This window comes from Oncorhynchus mykiss, chromosome 11 (genome assembly GCF_013265735.2).
Source record: "Oncorhynchus mykiss isolate Arlee chromosome 11, USDA_OmykA_1.1, whole genome shotgun sequence".
Classification (NCBI taxonomy): domain Eukaryota; kingdom Metazoa; phylum Chordata; class Actinopteri; order Salmoniformes; family Salmonidae; genus Oncorhynchus; species Oncorhynchus mykiss.
Window position 1 is genome coordinate 14,844,908 of NC_048575.1, and position 26,307 is coordinate 14,871,214.

At 42.4% G+C, this 26,307-nt stretch overlaps 1 protein-coding gene across 3 annotated transcripts in view; it reads left to right on the top strand.

Moving 5' to 3' along the window:
- LOC110535327 (high affinity cAMP-specific 3',5'-cyclic phosphodiesterase 7A) overlaps positions 1 to 26,307 on the top strand; it is a 41,540-nt gene that overhangs the window by 4,255 nt on the left and 10,978 nt on the right. The window contains exons 2-3 of one of the 3 annotated variants that reach the window (XM_021620256.2): positions 12,317 to 12,377; positions 22,960 to 23,049. In XM_021620256.2, coding sequence (XP_021475931.2) covers positions 12,317 to 12,377; positions 22,960 to 23,049 — 151 coding nt within the window. The remainder of the gene's footprint in view (positions 1 to 12,316; positions 12,378 to 22,959; positions 23,050 to 26,307) is intronic. The other 2 variants (XM_021620258.2, XM_021620259.2) reach the window with 2 other exon arrangements.

Sequence of the window (26,307 nt, forward strand, 5' to 3'; positions counted from 1 at the left end):
TGTTTAGACACACCGTGTGTGTTATTCCAGAGTTTATGGGAATAGTGAAGGCTTCCTCCTTAGCCTGACTTGTGCTGTCTGTCTGTGGGCAGTCCTCAGCTAGAACCCAGTGTTTTTATGACTGACAACATGAGGAAGTCCGGTTTTGTCAATGGGGCTAAAACAGGGAAGTGTGTGGATGAGCTTTGACCAGTCTCTGCTGAACACCACTGTAAAGACCTGGAGCTGCTAGACTTGGCATAAATTATAATTCACAGGGTTAGCTCTGTAGAGTTCTGGTTGGGTTTAGATTCACTAGCTTCAAGTACGCCTTCAATACAGCATCAACTAGGCTACATGAGCCCAAACTCAATGCTGAGAACTTTCTCAAGTTAAGCTTGAATTCCATCTGAAAACATTTATTTACTTAATCACAAACAATAAAAAATAAATTTAAAAAATAAATGTAATTAGGTCCTAATCTATGGATTTCACATGACTGGGAATTAGAGGTCAACCGATTATGATTTTTCAACTCCGATACCAATTATTGGAGGACCAAAAAAATCAGATATTGATTGATCAGCTGATATTTATTTTATTTGTATTAATGACAATTACAACACTGAATGAACACTTATTTTAACTTAGTATAATACATCAATAAAATCAATTGTCTCAAATAAATAATGAAACATGTTCAATTTGGTTTAAATAATGAAAAAGCAAAAGTGTTGGAGAAGAAAGTAAAAGTGCAATATGTGCCACGTAGAAAAGCTAACGTTTAAGTTCCTTGCTCAGAACATATGAAAGCTGGTGGTTCCTTTTTAACACTAGTCTTCAATATTCCCAGGTAAGAAGTTTTAGGTTGTAGTTATTATAGGACTATTTCTCTCTACCATTTGGATTTCATGTACCTTTTGACTATTGGATGTTCTAATAGGTACTTTAGGCTGGCAATACTAATCTCGGGTGTTTATAGGCTTGAAGTCATAAACGGCGCAATGCTTGAAGCATTGCGAAGAGCTGCTGGCAAATGGAGGACAGTGCTGTTTGAATGAATGCTTATGAGCCTGCTGCTGTCTACCACCGCTCAGACTGCTCTTTCAAATCACAGACTTAATTATAATAACGCACAGAAATACGAGCCTTGGGTCATTAACATGGTCAAATCTGGAAACTATAATTTTGAAAACAGACGTTTATTCTTTCAGTGAAATACGGAACCGTTCCGTATTTTATCTAATGGGTGGCATCCCTAAGTCTAAATATTACTGTTACATTTGTCATGTCTTTACTATCATTAACTGATGACTAATTAGTTATTACGCGATTAGACTGATTAATCATGTAACCGTAATTACTAGGAAGTCGGGGCACCAAGGAAAAATATTCAGATTACAAAGTTATAATTTCCTAAAATAACTTTTCAGATATTTTATCTGATCAATTAGTCTTCGAATTAATGAATTATTTACTTTACCTCACGTTAGTCTCATTCCAAACGTCGTAAATTGTTGGTTATCCTGCACGAACCCAGTCTTCACTATGAGTCATCCATACATTAATTGTCTTAAATAATTTATTCATCACTAAGTAATTCACAGAAATGCATAAACAAACAAGGTAAATGTGGTTACATGAAATGATAGGAGAATGTGCCCTAGTGGGCTAAACCGGCATGGCGGCTTGTTTGACAAAAGGGGAAGTGGGGGTCGACTAAGAAGCCACTACAGAGTGATAATTATAACAATTGAAATGCTAATCCTTTGCACATGAACGCTCACTCATTCGGGAACAATTGCAATCAATCAATATATTTACGCTCAGTGTGTCGACTTAATCACGGGTGAAAAGTTTGTTTCTTTTGTAGAATTGTCCGTCTCTTTCCCTCTCTCTGTCCTAGTTATAGTGGATAGTTCAGTGACATTCCTTCATTTCGTTATAGAATGGATGTTTCGGCGGTTGTCGTTCTTCGCGTTCAATGATACGGAATTCCTAGCAGCAGACTAGTAATTAATATCAAAGACTTGTTCTCATTCTGTCGGTATCGATAGTCTAAGAGTTTAACCACGTGGTATGGTTAACTTCTTGACGCAACCCATCCCGTTAGCGGGATAATTGTCATCAACAACCGCTGAATTGCAGAGCGCCATATTCAAATAATATTGCTAAAAATATTTATATTCATGAAATCACAAGTGCAATATAGCAAAACACAGCTTAGTTTTTTGTTAATCCACCTGTCGTGTCAGATTTAGAAAATATGCTTTACAGCGAAAGCAATCCAAGGGTTTAAGTTTATTGATCACTAGACAAAACATTATGAACACCTAGCATCAAAGTAGCTTGGTCACGAATCAGAAACGCAATAAAATGAATCGCTTACCTTTGATCTTCGGATGTTTTCACTCACGAGACTCCCAGTTAAACAATAAATGTTCCTTTTGTTCCATAAAGATTATTTTTATATCCAAAAAACGCGCCAAACAGGTAATGTTCAGAAATCCACAGCCTCGAGCGGTCACGACAACGCAGCCAAATTCCAAATAGTATCCGTAATGTCCACAGAAACATGTCAAATGTTTTTTATAATCAATCCTCAGGTTGTTCTTAAATATATGATCGATAATATATCAACCGGCACTCTTTTTCAGTAGGAGAGGGAGTCGATGGCTGCCCCACTGTGTTGCGCAAGCAAAACTCATGCGAAAACATCACGTCAGTGGATAGCTGGGTTATCTTTCTCGCAAATTTTTCAAAATAAAAGCCTGAAACTGTCTAGACTGACACCTTGAGGAAGCGATAGGAAAAGGAATCTGGCTGATATCCCTTTAAATGGAGCGAAGGCAGGCTATGGAACATGAAGCTTTCAAAATAGAAGCCACTTCCTGGTTTGATTTTCCTCAAGTTTTCGCCTGCAATATCAGTTCTGTTATACTCACAGACAATATTTTGACAGTTTTGGAAACTTTAGAGTTTTCTATCCTAAACTGAATTATATGCATATTCTAGCATATGGGCCTGAGAAATAGGCTGTTAACTTTGGGAACGTTATTTTTCCAAACATAAAAATAGTGCCCCCTAGCTGAAAGAGGTTAAAAGATTCAGCAATGGTCTACAACCTTTGTCCTCCTAATGGAGAAAAACATGGTCTGCAACCTTTAGCCATCTCGTAATTGAGGTAAGCTCCGTCTGCTGATCGAAAACCCGAGTGGGGTTTTTATTTGGAATGGCAGAAAAGGGCTGTCCCAGGATGTCTGACCCTAACTGGGCTCAGGGGCGGTCCTCTGATTTTGTTCAAATCAAAAGGGAATTGTTTAGACATTGTTTCTTCATTAAAGTCTAAAATCATATTACACAATTACACAATTATACAAACAGTATCATACTCACTCATTCATCTTATACAACAATTAATGTAAACCTCATATCTGAGGCTATTATATAAACAGCGTTATGGTAATGTGGCCACACCATCTCCCATGAGCTTCCCCAAGTTGTGACAAACGGACCAGTTCGTAGCTGGATTCTTCACCGATCTTTTATACTTTCTCCGGAACATGGAATTTGTTCGTACCTCAAGTTCTGAGATGAGATGGAAAGATTTCCTTTGTTCTCTATGAAAATGTACTCCCAATACTGTGTATTGTGGCAGGGTCTTCTCAGGAATTTACGACCTCTCTGACCACAGCAACCTAATTGAAGGAGGCAAGGGGGAGGCATGGAGAGGGGGATGGGGCTTGCTATACCTAAAGAGGTCAACGTCATGACACATTGCACAACCTTCAATGTTATGTCATAATTATGTCCAATTCTGGCATATTAATTACGGTCTTTGATAGGAAGAAATGGTCTTCGCACAGTTCGCAACGAGCCAGGCGGCCCAAACTGCTGCAAATACCCTGACTCTGCTTGCACAGAACGCAAGAGAAGTGACACAATTTCCCTAGTTAAAATAAATTCATGTTAGCAGGCAATATGAACTAAATATGCATGTTTAAAAATCTATACTTGTGTATTGATTAAGAAAGGCATTGATGTTTATGGTTAGGTACACATTGGTGCAACAAAAGTGCTTTTTTCGCGAATGCGCTTATTAAATCACCTGTTTGCCGAAGTAGGCTGTGATTCGATGATAAATTAACAGCCACCGCATTGATTGTATGCAACGCAGGACAAGCTAGATAAACTAGTAATATCATCAACCATGTGCAGTTAACTAGTGATTATGTTAACTTATATTTTTTAAATCAATCTTATGTTTAATGCTAGCTAACACCTTACCGTGGCTCCTTGCTGCACTCGCATAACACGTAGTCAGCCTGCCCTAATGAATCAGCCATTCAGATGTTAATCGGTCGACCTCTACTGGGAATACAGATATGCATCTGTCGGTCACAAATACCTTAAGAGAAACGGGCCTCACAATGGGCCTCAGGATCTCATCACAGTATTTCTGTGCAATTAAATTGCCATTGATAAAATGCAATTGTCCGTAACTTATGCCTGCCCGTACCATAACCCCACTGCCACCATGGGGCTCTCTGTTCACAACATAGACATCAGCAAACTGCTCGCCGACACAACGCCATGCACGTGGTCTGAGGTTGAGGCCAATTGGACGTACTGTCAAATTCTCTAAAATGACATTGGAGGCGGCTTATGGTAGAGAAATGAACATGACATTTTCTGCCAACAGCTCTGGTGGACATTCCTGCAGTCAGCATGCCAATTCCTTGCTCCCTCAACTTGAGACATCTGTGACATTGTGTTGTGTGGCAGCCTTATTCTAAAAGTATGTTTATTTTATTTTTCCTCATCAATCTACACACTACCCCATAATGACAAAGCAAAAACGGGTTAATTTAGTATTTTTTGCTAATTTATTAAAAATAAACATACACAAACATACACAAATATCACACAGTTCTGGTCAAAAGTTTTAGACCGCCTACTCATTCAAGGGTTTTTATTTTTGACTATTTTCTACATTGTAGAATTATGACGACATCTACTATAACACATATGGAATCATGTAGTAACCAAAAAAAAGAGTTAAACAAATCAATGTTACATTTTATATTTGAGATTCTTCAAATAGCCACCCTATGCCTTGACAGCTTTGCACACTCTTGGCATTCTCTCAACCAGCATCTTGATGTAGTTATCTTTAATGCATTTCAATTAGCAGGTGCGCCTTAAGTTAATTTGTGGAATGTCTTTCCTTTGAGTTTGAGCCAATCCGTTGTGATGTGACATAGCGGAGGTATACAGAAGATAGCCCTATTTGGTAAAACACCAAGTCCATATGACAAGAACAGCTCATATAAGCAAAGAGAAACGACCGTCCATTACCTTTTAAGACATGAAGGCCAGTCAATACGGAACATTTCAAGAACTTTGAAAGTTTCTTCAAGTGCAGTTGTAAAACCCATCACATGCTGTGATAAAACTGGCTCTCATGAGGACCGCCACAGGAATGGAAGACCAAGAGTTACCTCTGATGCAGAGGACAAGTTCATTAGTTACCAGCCTCGGAAATTGCAGCCCCAATAAATGCTTCAGAGTTCATGTAACAGACATCTCAACATCAACTGTTCAGAGGAGACTATGTGAATCAGGCCTTCATGGTTGAATTGCTGCAAAGAAACCACTACTAAAGGACACCAATAAGAAGAGACATGCTTGCATTCTGCAGCGATACACCATCCCATCTGGTTTGGGCTTATTGGGACTAATTTGTTTTTCCATAGGACAATGACCCAACACACCTCCAGGCTTTGTAAGGACTATTTGACCAAGAAGGAGAGTGATGGAGTGCTGCATCAGATGACCTGGCCTCTACAATCACCTGACCTCAACCCTATTGAGATGGGTTTTGGATGAGTTGGACTGCAGATTGAAGGAAAAGCAGCCAACAAGTGCTCAGCATATGTGCTAACTCCTTCAAGACTGTTGGAAAAGCATTCAAGGTGAAGCTGGTTGAGAAAATGTCAAGTGTGTGCAAAGCTGTCATCAAGGCAAAGGGTGTCTACTTTGAAGAATCTCCAACTATAACATTTTGATTTAACACACTTTGTTTTTGGTTACCAGATTTCATATGTGCTATTTCATAGTGTGGATGTCTTCACTATTCTACAATGTAGAAAATAGTCCAAATAAATAAGTCCTTGAATGAGTGTGTGTCCAAACTTTTGACCGGTACTGTATGTGTGTATACACCCCTCCCGTCCTTTTTGATGTCTGTAGAGTGGAGGGTGACCTCTAGTAGAGTGGAGGGTGACCTCTAGTAGAGTGGAGGGTAATCCTGCCCTTTGGCTGCTAACTGACATGATGAGTGACCGTACAGGCCAGCCTAGACACCAGCAGCAGATGTCAGCCAAAGCTCTGTGTGAATGTGTGAGTAAGAAGGTTATATCCACTAGTTTGGGGTCTTTGCGTATGGTTATGCCTGTCTGTGTTTTATCTTTGTGTGTGCGTGTGTTCCTCTGCACATTTAGCGGTGACATTGATATAGTGACCATACTAGCACACAAAGCCCAAACATCTGCCTAAGCCAATGCCAGTGTTGTGTACAGTATGTTTGTCTACAGTGAGGTATGTTACTTTGCCCTTATCCAAAGGTAGTATCAGGCTGCCAGCCTTGTGCTGTGAGTATGATGCCGTTCTGTATATGCCGGAGTGCCTCGCCCACACACACAGTGGTTATTACTCACACGCTAAGTGGCGGTGCTGTGTGTAAACAGTGACGTGTTGACAGTAAAATACTGCACCACCATTACCGACCGTGACTCAAGCCTGTTTGCCAGATGGTAAAAGATTAGCCTTGGATTGGCTGCCACCGTCATGTTAGTTTAGACTTATAGGGACAGAGGGAGACGGACACACCCAGCGAGAGTGTATGAAAATGTATGCACTCACTACTAAATTACTAAAATATAAGTGTGTGTAGGCTTGTAGGAGAACAAACCTGGGAGAATCTCAATTGCATACTCCTTGCAGCCTCGCTCCTTGCCTCCTTCTCAAACCCATTGGATGAGAGCAAGAGGTCCCCCTCTCTGACCTTCTCCAATATGTTTGGAGAGGAGTATGCAATTGAGATTCTCCCCACTGATCCTTATCTGTGTTTGTAAGTGGTTAGAGTTGGATCTATCATGGTCCAAACACCGTTGTGAAGAGGGCATGACATTTCAGCCTCCTGAGGGGGAAGAGGCAAAGATTTGGCATGGTCCCTCAGATCTTCAAAGTTCTACAGCTGCACTATCGGGAGCATCTTGATTGTCGGCGTCACTGCTTGCTATGGGAACTGCTTGGCATCTGACCGCAAGGCTCTACAGAGGGCCAAGCTCTCTGCCATCCAGGACCTCTATACCAGGCGGTGTCAGAGGAAGGCCCAAATAATTGTCAGACTCCAAGACTGTTCTTTCTGCTACTGCACAGCAAGCAGTACCAATGCATTAAGTGTGGAACCAACCGCATCCTGAACAGCTTCTACCCCCAAGCCGTAAGAAGACTGCTAAATAGCTAATCAAATGGCTACCCGGAGTAGTTTATTTATTTTGCACTGATTCTATGCACACACACTGGATTCTACTCTTACACTGACACCCCAATACATACACACACTACTGTACATACGCCCACACACATGCATACTGACGTCATACACACTTTCACACTCCCCACACGCTGCTATCTATCCTTTTGCCTAGTCACTTTACCCCTACCTATAGCTACCTCAATTCCCTCGTACCCCTGCACCTCGACTCTACTGGCACTCCCTGTATATAGTAATGTTATGTTCTACTCCGTGTGTGTGTCTCATTCACTGCGTATTTATTCCTTGTCTCTATTTTATTTGTTAACTCTGCATTCTATGCAAAAGTACCTGTTAGCATTTCACTGTTAGTCTACACCTGTTGTCTATGACGCATGTGACAAATAAGATGGTGTGTGACAGTGGTTGGTAAACTAGTCACTATAGCTTTACTACATGACTGTTTTCAGATGGGACAATTGACAATGGGAGCAGGCCATAACCTGCTTAGACATTTGGTTAATTGTAATGTGTGATTTTTAAGCCTCAATAAATGGATGTTTACACATACTGCATTGTGGGAGAAAATGGCTTCAAAGTGTTACATTTTTCCTTTTGAGAGAAGAGCCCAGAGGGGATGCGAGAGGAATGGTAATGGGTAAAAATCATGGATACAAATGAGGCTGAGCCGATTGACGTCACAGGCCTGTGTGGTCAGCCTGGTCTCATAGACTAGACGTAACATGGTAAATGTAATTCCGGGACCATTTGTATGATCCAATTTTATTTGTCACATGCGCCGACTACATCAGGTAGACCTTACTGTCAAATGTTTACTTACGAGCCCTTAACAACAATGCAGTTCAAGAATAACAGCGAGGCTATGGGTTGGGTACATAGTCAATGTGTGGGGGTACAGGTTAGTGAAGGTAATTTGTACATGTAGGTAGGGGTAAAGTGACTATGCACAGACAATAAAGAGCGAGTAGCAGCAGTGTAAAAACAAAATGGGGGGAATGTAAATAGTCCTGGTGACCATTTGATTAATTGTTCAGCAGTCTTATGGATTAGGGGTAGAAGCTGTAAAGGAGCCATTTGGACCTAGACTTGGTGCTCCTGTACCGCTTGCTGTACGGTAGCTGAGAGAACAGTCTTGGAGTCTGACAATTATTTGGGCCTTCCACTGACATGCCTAGTGTATATAGGTCCTGGATGGCAGAAAGCTTGGCCCCAGTGAGGTACTGGGCCGTACGCACTACCCTCTGTAGCGCCATACCAGGCGGTGATGCAACCGGTCAGGATGCTCTCCATGGTGCAGCTGTAGAACGGTTTGAGGATCTGGGGACCCATGCCAAATCTTTTTAGTCACCTGAGAGGGGAAAGGTGTTGTCGTGCCCTCTTCACGACCTGTCTTGGTGTGTTTTGACTGTGCTAGTTTGATGTGGACACCAAGGAACTTAACTCACACACTGGTATGCAAATTAGAGTGGGTCTAGGGTTTCCGGGATGATTGTGTTGATGTGAGACATGACCAGCCTTTCAAAGCACTTAGGCAGGGACTATGATGGTCTGCTTGAAACATGTAGGTATTACAGACTCAGTCAAGGAGAGGTTGAAAATGTCAGTGAAGACACTTGTCATTTGGTCCACGCATGCTTTGAGTACACATCCTGGTAATCCATCTGGTCCCTCGGCCTTGTGAATGTTGACACGTTTTTTAAAGGTCTTGCTCACATCGGCTACGGAAAGCGTGATTACACCGGTGTCCGGAACAGCTGGTGCTCTCATGAATGCTTCAGTGTTGTTTGTCTCAACGCGAGCATAAAAGGCATTTAGCTCGTATGGTAGGTTTGCGTCACTGGGCAGCTCGAGGCTGGTTTTCCCTTTTGTCGTCCACAATAGTTAACAAGCCCTGCCACATCCGACGAGCGTCAGAGCCGGTGTAGTGGGATTCAATCTTAGTCCTGTATTGATGCTTTGCCTGTTTGAGGGTTTGTCGGAGGGCATTGCGGGATTTCTTATAAGCGTCCGGATTAGTGTCACTCCTTGAAGCGGCAGCTCCAGCCTTTAGCTCGGTGTGGATGTTGCCTGTAATCCATTGTTTCTGGTTGGGATATGTACGTACGGCCACTGTGGGGACTACGTTGTCGATACACTTATTGATGAAGCTGGTGACTGAGGTGGTATACTCCTCAATGCCATTGGATGAATCCCGGAACATATTCCTTACCAGATGTAGCTGTTCTGTCTTGCCGATGCATGGAAAACCCAGCCAAATGTATATCCGTGTTGTCGTTCAGCCACAACTCTGTGAAACAGAAGATATTACAGTTTTAATGTCCCGTTGTTAGGATAGTCTCAAATGGAAATCACCCAGTTTATTTTCCAGTGATTGCACGTTGCCCAAAAGAACGGATGGTAGAGCTGGCTTACCCACTCTCTGACAAATTCTTACAGGGCACCCCGATATGTTACATTTGGTATGGGGGGTAGTCTTGGAGGGGGGGCAGTCTTGTAAGGCTGGTGGGCATCCAATTACGTGTTTGAGAGACTCACCTTTCTATAGAGGGGTCATAGTAGTTAGTAGGCCAAACCATTCAGAAACTAGATACATTTTTGTGAGAAGACTGATTTTCAGGGTGTCTCATGGTCTGATAAACACCACTCTTGCTCTGCCACCTTTCACTGCAAATGCAGAAGGGTGGGTGGGGGCTCTCTGGAGACTAGGTTTGGACAGGGGCGTGTGGTGCAAGGGGAGGTGAGCCAAGGCCGTGCCCAGGCCTGAGTGTCTGTCTGTGGGTGATAGCTAGGCTGGGGTGACAGGAGGTTGAGGATATCCCTTGGTTAGATCCTCATGTTACTGCAACCTGCTGAGTAGGGCCAGGCAGCAACATACACATACTAGGCCTATACAGTTTAAGTCAGAAGTTGACATACACTTAGGTTGGAGTCATTAAAAATAGTTTTTCAACCACTCCACAAATTTCTTGTTAATAAACTATTGTTTTGGCAAGTCGGTTAGGACATCTACTTTGCGCATGACACAAGTAATTTTTCCAACAGTTGTTTTATAGACCGATCATTTCACTTCTAATTCACTGTATACAATTCCAGTGGGTCGTAATGACCATCGTTATGTTTGGAGGAAAAAGGTGGAGGCTTGCAAGCCGAAGAACACCATCCCAACCGTGAAGCACGGCTGTGGCAGCATCATGTTGTGGGGGTGCTTTGCTGCAGAAGGGACTGGTGCACTTCATAAAATAGATGGCTTCATGAGGCAGGAAAATTGTGGATATATTGAAGCAACATCTCAAGACATCAGTCAAAAAGTTAAAGCTTGGTCGCAAGCATACTTCCTAAATTGTGGCAAAATAGCTTAAGGACAGCACAGTCAAGGTATTGGAGTGGCCATCACAAAGCCCTGACCTTAATCCTATAGAGAATGTGTGGGCAGAATTGAAAAAGCGTGTGCGAGCAAGGAGGCCTACAAACCTGTCTCAGTTACACCTGCTCTGTCAGGAGGAATGGGAGAAAAATCACCCAACTTATTGTGGGAAGCTTGTGGAAGGCTACCTGAAACGTTTGACCCAAGTTAAATTATTTAAAGGCAATGCTACCAAATACTAATTGCTACCAAATACTAATTGAGTGTATGTAAACTTATGACCCACTGGGAATGTGATGAAAGAAATAAAAGCTGAAATAAGTCATTTCTATTATTCTGACATTTCACATTCTTAAAATAGTGTTGATTCTAACTGACCTAAGCCAGAGAATGTTTACTATGATTAAATGTCAGGAATTGTGAATCTGAGTTTAAATGTATTTGGATAAGGTGTATGTAAACTTCTGACTTCAATTCTATATACACATAGGATGTTCTAGTATTATCCTAGGTCTACGTTTAGTGTTAAATTTAGACAATGCTTTCCATCCTTTGGCTATAGGAATACTCTTACCCTCAGACCCAGTCGGAAGGAACGCCTGATCTGTCTCGCTTTCTCTTTTTCTGTGTATGTTCTTGTCTGTCTCACTCTCTCTCCTCCCCCCTCTCTTTCCATCTCTCGTGCTTGGTAAGCCTAGAGTCAGTGGGAGTGTCTTCTGCTGCTGTCCTAATCAGCAAGCAGCTTTGCTCTATCGTCACGGTAACAAGGAGCATATTACTGGGGGAAACGAGGTGTAATTAAGTCTTAAGGTTTTACCAGATGGACAACTCAACTCTGTCTGGAGCAGCATGTCCCTCTACACCAGGGCTCACCAACCTTGTTCCTGGAGAGCTACTGCTCTGTATGTTTTTATTCCAACCCTAATCTAGCGCACCTGATTCTGATAATTTGCTGGTTGATAAGCTGAATCAGGTTAGTTATATCTGGGGTTGGACCAAAACCCTACAGGAGGCTAGCTCTCCAGGAACAGGTTTGGAAAGCTGTGCTCTACACACAGTACAATCTCTTACACCATATCTTTCACACACTACACAAGCCCTCTCTCCACGTGAGTGTTTGCGTGTGGGTACACAGCATGCGTGTTTTCCTGCGCCAGATGATAAACAGAGGGTGGGTGTGTGCGCGCGCACTGCCATACAGATGAGGAAACTCTTTATTCGTTTATCGCAACATATCAGCAGCCTAGCAGTCCTCCGCACATGAACCTCACCTAAATTACTTTAGTAACCAGTAGGCCAACACTACCTGTATTCTTCAACTGTTGCATTTCATTCGTTACATATTTCTCTGGTGCTCTACTGACTGTCTCGGAAGCATTAATGTTTAAACTTTTTTTTCTCCCTCTCTCCAGAGACGAGGGGCCATCTCTTATGACAGCTCAGATCAGACCGCTCTGTACATTCGTATGCTCGGTAAGTACTACCCACTGTCACATTCACATACAGTACAACTTATGCTAGTTACTGTTAGACCTGCCCACTGTCCCCATATTCAGAATGAACAGGCATCATCAGGCTTCTAGATTGCATCAAGGAAAGGAAACAATTTCAGAGAGCGAGAGAGACTCCCCAGATATAAGACTGACCCTAGCCCCCCGACACAAGCCACTGCAGCATAGAGACAGGAGGGGGTCAGGAGACACTGTGGCCCCATCCGATGATACCCCCGGACAGGGCCAAACAGGCAGTATAGAACCCCACCCACTTTGCCAAAGCACAGCCCCCACACCACTAGAGGGATATCTTCAACCACCAACTTACCATCCTGAGACGCGGCTGAGTATAGCCCACAAAGATCTCCGCCACGGCACAACCCAAGGGGGGTGCCAACCCAGACAGGAAGATCACGTCAGTGACTCAACCCATTCAAGGGACGCACCCCTCCTAGGGACGGCATGAAAGAGCACCAGTAAGCTAGTGACTCAGCCCCTGTAAAAGGGTTAGAGGCAGAGAATCCCAGTGGAGAGAGGGGAACCGGCCAGGCAGAGACAGCAAGGGTGGTTCGTTGCTCCAGAGCCTTTCCGTTCACCTTCAAACTCCTGGGCCAGACTACACTCAATCATATCAATCACCTACTGAAGAGATGAGTCTTCAGTAAAGACTTAAACCTAACCTAGAAGTAACAAAAGCATGGATACATTTTTCTGCATCATTTTTGGACAGAAAGTTTCAGATTTTTGCAATGTTACATAGATGGAAAAAAGCTGTCCTTGAAACAGTCTTGATATGTTTGTCAAAGAGATCAGGGTCCAGAGTAACGCCGTGGTCCTTCAATTTTATTTGATACGACTGTACAACCATCAAGATTTGTCAGATTCAACAGAAGATCTCTTTGTTTCTTGGGACCTAGAACAAGCATCTCTGTTTTGTCAGAGTTTAAAAGTAGAACGTTTGCAGCCATCCACTTCCTTATGTCTGAAACACAGGCTTCTAGGGAGGGCAATTTTGGGGCTTCACCACGTTTCATTGAAATGTACAGCTGTGTGTCATCCGCATAGCAGTGAAAGTTAACATTATGTTTTCGTATGACATCCCCTAGAGGTAAAATATATAGTGAAAACAATAGTGGTCCTAAAACGGATCCTTGAGGAACACCGAAATTTACAGTTGATTTGTTAGAGGAGAAACCATTCACAGAGACAAACTGATATCTTTCTGACAGATAAGATCTAAACCAGGCCAGAACTTGTCCGTGTAGACCAATTTGGGTTTCCAATCTCTCCAAAAGAATGTGGTGATCGATGGTATCAAAAACAGCACTAAGGTCTAGGAGCACGAGGACAGATGCAGAGCCTCTGTCTGATGCCATTTAAAGGTCATTTACCACCTTCACAAGTGCAGTCTCAGTGCTATGATGGGGTCTAAAACCAGACTGAAGCATTTCGTATACATTGTTTGTCTTCAGGAAGGCAGTGAGTTGCTGCGCAACAGCCTTTTCTAAAATTTTTGAGAGGAATGGGAGATTCGATATAGGCCGATAGTTTTTAATTTTTTCTGGGTCAAGGTTTGGCTTTTTCAAGAGGCTTTATTACTGCCACTTTTAGTGAGTTTGGTACACATCCCGTGGATAGAGAGCTGTTTATTATGTTCAACATAGGAGGACCAAGCACAGGAAGCAGCTCTTTCAGTAGTTTAGTTGGAACAGGGTCCAGTGTGCAGCTTGAAGGTTTAGAGGCCATGATTAATTTCATCATTGTGTCAAGAGATATAGTACTAAAACACTTGAGTGTCTCCCTTGATCCTAGGTCCTGGCAGAGTTGTGCAGACTCAGGACAACTGAGCTTTGGAGGAATAAGCAGATTTAAAGAGGAGTCTGTAATTTGCTTTCTAATGATCATGATCTTTTCCTCAAAGAAGTTCATGAATTTATTACTGCTGCAGTGAAAGCCCTCCTCTCTTGGGGAATGCTGCTTTTTAGTTAGCTTTGCGACAGTATAAAAAATAAATTTCGGATTGTTCTTATTTTCCTCAAGTTGGAAAAAAAATAGGATGATCGAGCAGCAGTGAGGGCTCTTCGATAATGCACGGTACTGTCTTTCCAAGCTAGTCGGAAGACTTCCAGTTTGGTGTTTTGCCATTTCCGTTCCAATTTTCTGGAAGCTTGCTTCAGAGCTCGGGTATTTTCTGTATACCAGGGAGCTAGTTTCTTATGACAAATGTTTTTAGTTTTTAGGGGTGCAACTGCATCTAGGGTATTGCGCAAGGTTAAATTGAGTTCCTCAATTAGGTGGTTAACTGATTTGTGTCCTCTGACGTCCTTGGGTAGGCAGAGGTATTCTGGAAGGGCATCAAGGAATCTTTGGGTTGTCTGAGAATTTATAGCAATACTTTTGATTCTCCTTGGTTGTGGTCTGAGCAGATTATTTGTTGCGATTGCAAATGTAATAAAATGGTGGTCCGATAGTCCAGGATTATGAGGAAAAACATTAAGATCCACAGCATTTATTCCATGGGACAAAACTAGGTCCAGAGTATGACTGTAACAGTGAATAGGTCCAGAGACATGTTGGACAAAACCCACTGAGTCGATGACGGCTCCGAGTCGATGAAAGCCTTTTGAAGTGGGTCTGTGGACTTTTCCATGTCCATTAGAATATTATCTGATATGACTACAAGGTCCAATAGGAATTCAGGGAACACAGTGAGGAACGCTGTATATGGCCCAGGAGGCCTGTAAACAGTAGCTATAAAAAGTGATTGAGTAGGCTGCATAGATTTCATGACTAGAAGCTCAAAAGACGAAAACGTCTTTTTTTTTTTTTTGTAAATTGAATTTTACTTTGTTAAATGTTAGCGACACCTCCGCCTTTGCGGGATGCATGGGTCACTAGTGTAACCAGGAGGTGAGGCCTCATTTAACACAGTAAATTCATCAGGCTTAAGCCATGTTTCAGTCAGGCCAATCACATCAAGATTATGATCAGTGATTAGTTCATTGACTATAACTGCCTTTGAAATGAGGGATCTAACATTAAGTAGCCCTATTTTGAGATGTGAGGTATCACAATCTCTTTCAATAATGTCAGGAATGGAGGAGGTCTTTATTCTAGTGAGATTGCTAAGGCGAGCACTGCCATGTTTAGTTTTGCCCAACCTATGTCGAGGCACAGACACGGTCTCAATGGGGATAGCTGAGCTGACTACACTGTCTGTGCTAGTGGCAGACTCTACTAAACTGGCAGGCTGGCTATGTCATTGTGGAGTTAGAGCCCTGTCTATGTTGGTATATAAGATGAGAGCACCCCTCCAGCTAGGATGGAGTCCGTCACTCCTCAGCAGGCCAGGCTTGGTCCTGTTTGTGGGTGAGTCCCAGAAAGACGGCCAATTATCTACAAGTTCTATCTTTTGGGAGGGGAAGAAAACCGTTTTCAACCAGCGATTAAGTTGTGAGACTGCTGTAGAGCTCATCACTCCCCCTAACTGGGAGGGCGCCAGAGACAATTACTCGATGCCGACATCTTTCTAGCTGATTTACATGCTGAAGCTATGCGCTTGGTGATCTCTGACTGTTTCATCCTAACATCGTTGGTGCTGACGTGGATAATAATATCTCTATACTCTCTACACTCGCCAGTTTTAGCTTTAGCGAGCACCATCTTCAGATTAGCCTTAAAGTCGGTAGCCCTGCCCCCTGGTAAACAATGTATGATTGCTGGATGATTCTTTTTAAGTCTAATACTGCGGGTAATGGAGTCGCCAATGACTAGGGTTTTCAATTTGTCAGAGCTAATGGTGGGAGGCTTCGGCGTCTCAGACCCCATAACGGGGGGAGTAGAGACAAAAGAAGGCTCGGCCTCAGACTCGCTGCTTAATGGGGAAAACCAGTTGAAAGTTTCTGTCGGCTGAATGAGCGACAGAGGTTGAGCATTCCTAAAGCATTTCCCTCCAGAAGCCATGAGAAAGTTGTCCGGCTGCGGGGACTGTGCGAGGGGATTTATACTAACGTTACTATCTGTACTTACTGGTGGCACAGACGCTGTTTCATCCTTTACTACACTGAAATTACCCTTGCCTAACGATTGCGCCTGAAGCTGGGCTTGCAGCTGAGCTATCCTCGCCGTAAGGCGATCGTTCTCCTATATATTATGAGTACAGCGACTGCAATTAGAAGGCATCATGTTAATGTTGCTACTTAGCTTCGGCTGTTGGAGGTCCTGACGAACCACATCCAGATAAAGCGCCCGGAGTGAAAAAGTTGAATGAAAAAAAAGTTGAGTGATGGAAAAACTAAAAATATAAACGCTAATCAAGAAGTAAAAACCGTAAAGTTGTCAGGTAGCAAAATAAGGTTGGCAACAAAATGCACAGCAACTCTTGACCTCAATTCGGGATAATCGGTACCACAAAAGTGGCTCACCTTTTTAGTCTGGTAAATTTCTATGGCAACAAATCCTTCAGAACGAACCTGCTCCGGGGCAGGCTAACTCCATTTATCCTGAATGAAGTCTCTGAGCTGTGAGTTGAGGACCAATTAAGTAATTTTCCTCCCTCTATCAAAGATTCTGTCATCCCCTACATTTGAGGAAGACGACTGATTTAAATATTTGATTAATCAAATGTTTTTTTTGGCCTTAAATGATTTTAAACTGCCTATCATATTACACATGAGTAATCAGAATGGATTAGAAACTTCCTGCACAGTAAGACTTCATGACTTAATAAAATTATGGGTGGGGAAAAAATATTGTGTACACCAAAGACTGCCTTAACAATAAGTAATCAAGTAAAGATGGCCCTTCTAAAAGCTTATTTCACACCATAGCCTGCTGAATTTGCAATAATGTTTTTTTTTTTTTTTTTGGCACAACTTAAAATGTCACTGACTCGCCCACGGATTTATGTTTCAGCATTGTCTCCGTGAAGAGTTTGGCGTTTGACTAACCATGTGTGGCTGCTTGAGTTGGCATCAGGTGGATGAGCAATATCCACCGTTGTAGTATGGTTGAAGCCTGAGCTAGAATGTGAAGCTAACTGAAGCTGGCTAGCTTTAGAAAATCCTGAGTAGATCTAGCGTTCTTTGTAGTATACCCCTCATGTCAATCCCTGGTCCCTTTGATAATCTCACCATCACATAAGGCTTAAGTCATGAATGCGTCCATCCAGGTCAACTGTCGGTCCACAGTATTAAGCCTTTGATTTTTGTATCATATTTTCTGAGGCAGAGATCTAATATTGTGTCCTGCTGGGCCCATGGGCCTCTGGAATGGTCTAGGCCCTCTGTATGGATGCCAGATGTCCACTCTACTGAGACCAGTGTGGGTGCTTGTCTGTGTGGTTGTTGTTTGTAACAGTCTCTTCTGTCTTGTTGGTATGTACCATGAGACTGGCTAGCTGAACGCTATGATCCCTTACTAATGTCACTTGTTAAATCCAATTCAATCAATTTAGATGAAGGGGAGAAGACAGGTTAAAGAAGGATTTTTAAGCCTTGAGACATGGATTGTGTATGTGTGCCATTCAGAGACCAATATGGTCTTGCCCATGCCCATACCCATACTCAGTTCAAAGTGCCTTTGAACTGGGTATGGTGCTAGGTGCCTGGCACCGGTTTTAGTGTGTAAAGAACTGCAATGCTGCTGGGTTTTTCACACTTGTGTGTATCAAGAATGGTCCACCAACCAAAGGACATCCAGCCAACTTGACACAACTGTGCGAAGCATTGGAGTCAACATGGGCCAGTATCCCTGTGAAATGCTTTCGAAACCTTGTAGCGTTCATGCCCTGACGAATAGAGGCTGTTCTAAGGGAAAACGTGGGGCAACAACATTTTAGGAAGGTGTCTTGGTTATGTTATCTGCACTGCCACACAACAATTGGGGATAACGTTTATGGAATTGAATTTGATTTAGCCCTGCCTACTACAGGGAGTCCCAGTCTTGTTGACCAGATCATACCAAAACAGAGTAGACTCATGTGGGGACACATGGCCTCTTCGGTTCAATTATATATTTTTTTATATATCTCTCAGCAACTCAGGGTTTATATACAGTTGAAGTTGGAAGTTTACATGTGTTTTTCAACCACTCCACAAATTTCTTGTTAACAAACTATAGTTTTGGCAAGTCGGTTAGGACATCTACTTTGTGCATGACACAAGTCATTTTTCCAGCAATTGTTTAGACAGACATCATTTGAGTCAATTGGAGGTGTATCTGTGGATGTATTTCAAAGCCTACCTTCAAACACAGTGCCTCTTTGCTTGACATCATGGGAAAATCAAAAGAAATCAGCCAAGACCTCAGAAAAACAATTGTAGACCTCTACAAGTCTGGTTCATCCTTGGGAGCAATTTCCAAACGCCTGAAGGTACCATGTTCATCTGTACAAACAATAGTATGCAAGTATAAACACATGGGACCACACAGCCGTCATACCGCTCAGGAAGGAGACTCATTCTGTCTCCTAGAGATGAACGTACTTTAGTGCAAAAAGTGCAAATCAATCCCAGAACAAGTCCTATATCGACATAACCTGAAAGGCTGCTCAGCAAGGAAGAAGCCACTGCTCCAAAACCACCTTAAAAAAAAAAAATGCCAGACTACAGTTTGCAACTGCACGTGGGGACAAAGATTGTACTTGTTGCAGAAATGTCTTCTGGTCTGATGAAACTAAAATAGAACCGTTAGGTTAGATTACTCGTTGGTTATTACTGCGTTGTCGGAACTAGAAGCACAAGCATTTCGCCACACTCGCATTAACATCTGCTAACCATGTGTATATGACAAATAAAATTAGATTTGAACTGTTTGACCATAATGACCATCGTTATGTTTGGAGGTAAAAGGGGGAGGCTTGCAAGCCGAAGAACACCATCCCAACCGTGAAGCACGGGGGTGGCAGCATCATGTTGTGGGGGTGCTTTGCTGCAGGAGAGACTGGTGCACGTCACAAAATAGATGGCATCATGAGGTAGGAAAATTATGTGGAGATATTGAAGCAACATCTCAAGACATCAGTCAGGAAGTTAAAGCTTGGTTGCAAATGGGTCTTTCAAATGGACAATGACCCCAAGCATACCTCCAAAGTTGTGGCAAAATTACTTAAGGACGTCAAGGTATTGGAGTGGCCATCAAAGCCCTGACCTCAATCCTATAGAACATTTGTGGACAGAACTGAAAAAGCGTGTGCGAGCAAACCTGACTCCGTTACACCAGCTCTGTCAGGAGGAATGGGCCAAAATTCACCCAACTTATTGTGGGAAGCTTGTGGAAGGCTACCTGAAACGTTTGACCCAAGTTTAGAAATTTTAAAGGCAATGCTACCAAATACTAATCGAGTGTATGTAAACTTCTGAACCACTGGGAATGTGATGAAAGAAATAAAAGCTGAAATAAATCATTCTCTCTACTATTATTCTGGTATTTCACATTCTTAAAATAAAGTGGTGATTCTAACTGACCTAAGATGGCATTTTTACTAGGATTAAATGTCAGGAATTGTGAAACCTGAGTTTAAATGTATTTGGCTAAGGTGTATGTAAACTTCCGACTTCAACTGTGTGTGTGTAATCTAGATAGATATTTTATATATATATATATATAATCTCTCTCTCTATATCAGCAATCCAGGGTCAATAAGTATGTGTGTGTATGTTTAGCTCACATACATACAAGTACGCATTAAGGTGTCTGTAATAAAATACATGTGACAAGCTAATGTAGACATTAATACATGCATTTCTATAGCCTCAAAAATATTTATTACAATGGTGGAGCAGTGTCAAGATGGAGGCATGGCGGCTTCAACACAGTGCCCCCTATTAGTCATCTAGTGTGTGTGTGTGTGTGTGTGTGTGTATATAAGTAATAGGTTGTTGTTATGGGAGATTATATACAGTACACAGGACCCAGAGATTTCTCTGACCATGTGACCTGACCAGATAATACTCTGGGGCCCGCAGAGAGGAAGCGGCAAAGCATGACTGTCCCAAAATCTATCCGCTCAAAAATACAGAGCAGAGGAAGTGGGGATTTTTTGGCATGGAGGTTAGTGTGTCAAATATGAGCCCGCAGAGAGAAGCATGAGATTGAACTTCACTCAATCTTCTACAGTTTTCCAGTTTTAGTTTACACTATCAACGTTTCACTCTACTGTGGGAATTGTGATCGAATCAATGCAATATTAACCACTTTCAATGTAATATACCGAATCAAAACGAGATATGCTACATTTAGTATGTAAAACGAACTATGCTACATTTAGTATGTAAAACGAGATATGCTACATTTAGTATGTAAAACGAGATATGCTACATTTAGTATGTAAAACGAGATATGCTACATTTAGTATGTAAAACGAGATATGCAACATTTAGTATGTAAAACAAGATATGCTACATTTAGTATGTAAAACGAGATATGCTACATTTAGTATGTAAAACGAGATATGCTACATTTAGTATGTAAAACGAGATATGCTACATTTAGTATGTAAAACGAGATATGCTACATTTAGTATGTAAAACGAGATATGCTACATTTAGTATGTAAAACGAGATATGCTACATTTAGTATGTAAAACGAGATATGAAAGATATTTTCTTGTAGGCAGAGCGCATTGGAGTAGGATTCTAAGCTCTGCTTATTATCGGATGTATTAGGTTATGGAATCCGACTTTTTGGATATAATGTTGATGTTATTTAAATATGGATAATTTATTCAGAACATGAAGAATCATATTTTGTCTTGGTAAAATGTATTTTATAACATAAGTGAAATTTCATCACCAGAGGTGGGTGGACACCCTACAGTATATAGATCATCTTTGTTGATTCCTGCCTGGTGGAAGCCATTATGGTTCATACTGCAAATTAGTTTGTGATAACCTTGAATACACTACACATTTGCATTTCCTGCTGTGCAGGACATTTCCTGGAACAACAGGGTGATCAAATTTGGATCTTACACCTGTAGTATTTTTGGATAATATGTTGGAAGATGAAGTTCGATTAAAAACCCAAAACGATTACTGACCTCACACTAGTTAAAAAAAATCTGAAGACATTCTAAATCATTAGCTATTTTGCTTCAGCATGAAGCTTAATTCAACGACTTAACAATTGATTTACTGCTGCTAGCTTTCCCCTGGTTATCTCTGGCTCTAGTATTAGGCCTACTTTGAGAGCATGTGTTTGTGTGGACTCTGGATATTACAGTTCTTGTTAAGAGGTGCAGCAGGATCCCAGTTTAGGACATGCTGGCTATTTGCCAGGGCCTGTGAAAAGTTCCTAGGCCAGTCTGATCTGTTGCTGTGTTGTCATACAGTGGGTTTAAGAACGTTATTAAGAACCTTAACTCTGCATCTCATCACACACACACACACACACACACACACACACAATTACTTGCCATTGCATCTGTGTGAGAAAGTGGAAGAGTTTAATCTGTAAATGCTGTGTAAACTATATGTAATGTTACCATCCATTACTTTCTTTAATGGTAATTCCCAGTTTTGCTATTTTCAAGGGGCTTTTGTTATATTCAAACAGCTGTTCCCAAGTAAGTTGCAAGCTGGTGGGAGAGAGACTGTACAGTACTGTATGCCTGATTTGATCTAATGTACAAATCAGCATTGAAGAGCTGCACTAGTCTGTCAGTCTGACATTACTGCTGAATGACTCATATAGAAGACTAGTATTGACTGGGTTGCCTGGGAAAGTGCCATAGTACCATAACGATACTGTCAGCGCTCGCCTCTGAGTATAACGCACTAACCTGTCTACTCTACCGTGTTACTGTAGGTCCCTCTGCTGCTCCTAGCCTGTCTGACTACTAATACTAGTGTTACTGTAGGTCCCTCTGCTGCTCCTAGCCTGTCTGACTACTAATACTAGTGTTACTGTGGGTCCCTCTGCTGCTCCTAGCCTGTCTGACTACTAATACTAGTGTTACTGTAGGTCTCTCTGCTGCTCCTAGCCTGTCTGACTACTAATACTAGTGTTACTGTAGGTCCCTCTGCTGCTCCTAGCCTGTCTGACTACTAATACTAGTGTTACTGTGGGTCCCTCTGCTGCTCCTAGCCTGTCTGACTACTAATACTAGTGTTACTGTAGGTCCCTCTGCTGCTCCTAGCCTGTCTGACTACTAATACTAGTGTTACTGTAGGTCCCTCTGCTGCTCCTAGCCTGTCTGCTCCTAGCCTGTCTGACTACTAATACTAGTGTTATGTGCCTGGCATGGCATTGCATGCTCAGCTGTCAGCTTGTCCTTGCTCTTTTAGGCTGTGTTAACACACGCAGCCCAGTTCTGATATTTGTTTTCACTAATAGGTCTGTTGACCAATAAGATCTGATGTGAAAAAATCTGATGTGATTGGTCAAAAGACCAATTAGTGGAAAAAATATCAGAATTGAGCTGTCTTTGTAAACACAGCCTTGGTGGTCTACAAGTTGCCTCTCTTTGATTGAGAGAGCGTGAAAGTGTTTGTGTGTGTGAGAGCTCTTTATCCACTATATATTACATGACTCTTGAGGATGTGTGTGTTGCTTTCCTCTAGGAGATGTGAGAGTGAGAAGTCAGGTAGGATTTGACCCAGAAGGAAAAGGTTCCTACTCGTACCTGTGCATCGACTTCCGCACCCTACACTGTGAGTATGAACCATGATAAAAACCTTCCCATTCCTCACTACCTGCCTTAGAGGCTTTTCTCATTGACGAAAGTTGGAGAGGCAGTGTGACGACATTTCATGAACTTTTCAATGAACATTAGCGAAGGGAACATTGTGCTGCGTGAGGGTTTGGCGCTTGGCAGCTGACATTTACTGTAAATATCCCAGTATAGCCACTAGCCAGCATGCTTCAACTTTGCAATCGACTTTTATCTTAACCATGTTACATGTGTGAAAAAAATGGAACCAAACCACATTACACTCTTCAATAATGCAACAATTCACAAGCATGTGTCGACAATAAAGGATTTAATTTCTCGTCTGTAGGTTACTGGTTACATTTTAGCATGTCCTCACCAAGTAACGCTAGCCTATCAAATATAAGATAAGGTCTACTACCCCCTCATATGAATATAAAGGTACAGTAGACCTACCTTACAGCCTTTCGTAAGGCTTCATTTTGATCAATATAATGGAAATAATTTGGCCTACAAGCAAATTGTGACTGAAAACGTGAGTATAATATATATACACTGCTCAAAAAAATAAAGGGAACACTTAAACAACACAATGTAATTCCAAATCAATCACATTTCTGTGAAATCAAACTGTCCACTTAGGAAGCAACACTGATTGACAATACATTTCACATGCTGTTGTGCAAATGGAATAGACAACAGGTGGAAATTATAGGCAATTAGCAAGACACACCCAATAAAGGAGTGGTTCTGCAGGTGGCAACCACAGACCACTTCTCAGTTCCTATGCTTCCTGGCTGATGTTTTGGTCACTTTTGAATGCTGGCGGTGCTTTCACTCTAGTGGTAGCATGATACGGAGTCTACAACCCACACAAGTGGCTCAGGTAGTGCAGCTCATCCAGGATGGCACATCAATGCGAGCTGTGGCAAGAAGGTTTGCTGTGTCTGTCAGCGTAGTGTCCAGAGCATGGAGGCGCTACCAGGAGACAGGCCAGTACATCAGGAGACGTGGAGGAGGCCGTAGGAGGGCAACAACCCAGCAGCAGGACCGCTACCTCCGCCTTTGTGCAAGGAGGAGCAGGAGGAGCACTGCCAGAGCCCTGCAAAATGACCTCCAGCAAGCCACAAATGTGCATGTGTCTGCTCAAACGGTCAGAAACAGACTCCATGAGGGTGGTATGAGGGCCCAACGTCCACAGGTGGGGGTTGTGCTTACAGCCCAACACCGTGCAGGACGTTTGGCATTTGCCAGAGAACACCAAGATTGGCAAATTCGCCACTGGCACCATGTGCTCTTCACAGATGAAAGCAGGTTCACACTGAGCACGTGACAGAGTCTGGAGACGCCGTGGAGAACGTTCTGCTGCCTGCAACATCCTCCAGCATGACCGGTTTGGCGGTGGGTCAGTCATGGTGTGGAGTGGCATTTCTTTGGGGGGCGGCACAGCCCTCTATGTGTTCGCCAGAGGTAGCCTGACTGCCATTAGGTGCCGAGATGAGATCCTCAGACCCCTTGTGAGACCATATGCTGGTGCGGTTGGCCCCGGGTTCCTCCTAATGCAAGACCATGCTAGATCTCATGTGGCTGGAGCGTGTCAGCAGTTCCTGCAAGAGGAAGGCATTGATGCTATGGACTGGCCCGCCCATTCCCCAGACCTGAATCCAATTGAGCACATCTGGGATATCATGTCTTGCTCCATCCACCAACGCCACATTGCACCACAGACTGTCCAGGAGTTGGCGGATGCTTTAGTCCAGGTCTGGGAGGAGATCCCTCAGGAGACCATCCGCCACCTCATCAGGAGCATGCCCAGGCGTTGTAGGGAGGTCATACAGGCACGTGGAGGCCACACACACTACTGAGCCTAATTTTGACTTGTTTTAAGGACATTACATCAAAGTTGGATCAGCCTGTAGTGTGGTTTTCCACCTTAATTTTGAGTGCGACTCCAAATCCAGACCTCCATGGGTTGATAAATTTGATTTCCATTGATCATTTTTGTGTGATTTTGATGTCAGCACATTCAACTATGTAAAGAAAAAAGTATTTAATAAGAATATTTAATTCATTCATATCTAGGATGTGTTATTTTAGTGTTCCCTTTATTTTTTTGAGCAGTGTATATGCTGCTCAAAGAAATCAAGGGAACACTAAAATAACACATCCTAGCTATTACCATTTATACTGTTCGCTGCCCTGCTCAGAGTGGGGGCAACTGTCGGGCGAGTGTCGTGCACTACCTCCAGAGGTAGCGTTAGATACGCAGCAAGTTCACATGATTACAAAATATATAGCCATGGGTATTCTTTTGAAACCTCTAGAGAATCTGTCGTATTGTGAAAAGGGTGCTACTTGCTACCCACACTGAAACACTGAAGACTGGAATGCCAAGACCCATTATTAAAAACAAACCAATAGAAGAGTGACTGAATATCTCTATATACCCAGTCTCAATTCATGCACTTGGTAGTGGCATACAGTATTATTTTTCTCTAGCTACCCTCACTGATCCAGTCAAATTTTATTTGTCACATGCACCAAATACAACAGGTATTACATTACTGTGAAATGCTTCCTTACAAACCCTTAACCAACAATGCAGTTCAAGAAATATAGTTAAGAAAATATTTACTAAATGAACTAAACATTTTTTTAAAAATCTAATCAAACAAAAAGTAACGCAAGAAATGTACATAACAATAATGAGGCTCTATACAAGGGGTACCGGTACAGGTTAGTCGAGGTCATTTGTGAAGTGACAATGCATAGATAATATACAGCGAGTAGCAGTAATGTAAAAACATCAGTTAAGAAAGCTAGAGATGGAACCCAAATACATGCATACATACAGCCCTACCCCTGTGAGTACTACCTTTCTTTAAATCTGTAGATCTGCTACGTACAGCCCTACCCCTGTGAGTACTACCTTTCTTTAACTCTGTAGATCTGCTACGTACAGCCCTACCCCTGTGAGTACTACCTTTCTTTAACTCTGTAGATCTGCTACGTACAGCCCTACCCCTGTGAGTACTACCTTTCTTTAACTCTGTAGATCTGCTACGTACAGCCCTACCCCTGTGAGTACTACCTTTCTTTAAATCTGTAGATCTGCTACGGACAGCCCTACCTCTGTGAGTACTACCTTTCTTTAACTCTGTAGATCTGCTACGGACAGCCCTACCTCTGTGAGTACTACCTTTCTTTAACTCTGTAGATCTGCTACGTACAGCCCTACCCCTGTGAGTACTACCTTTCT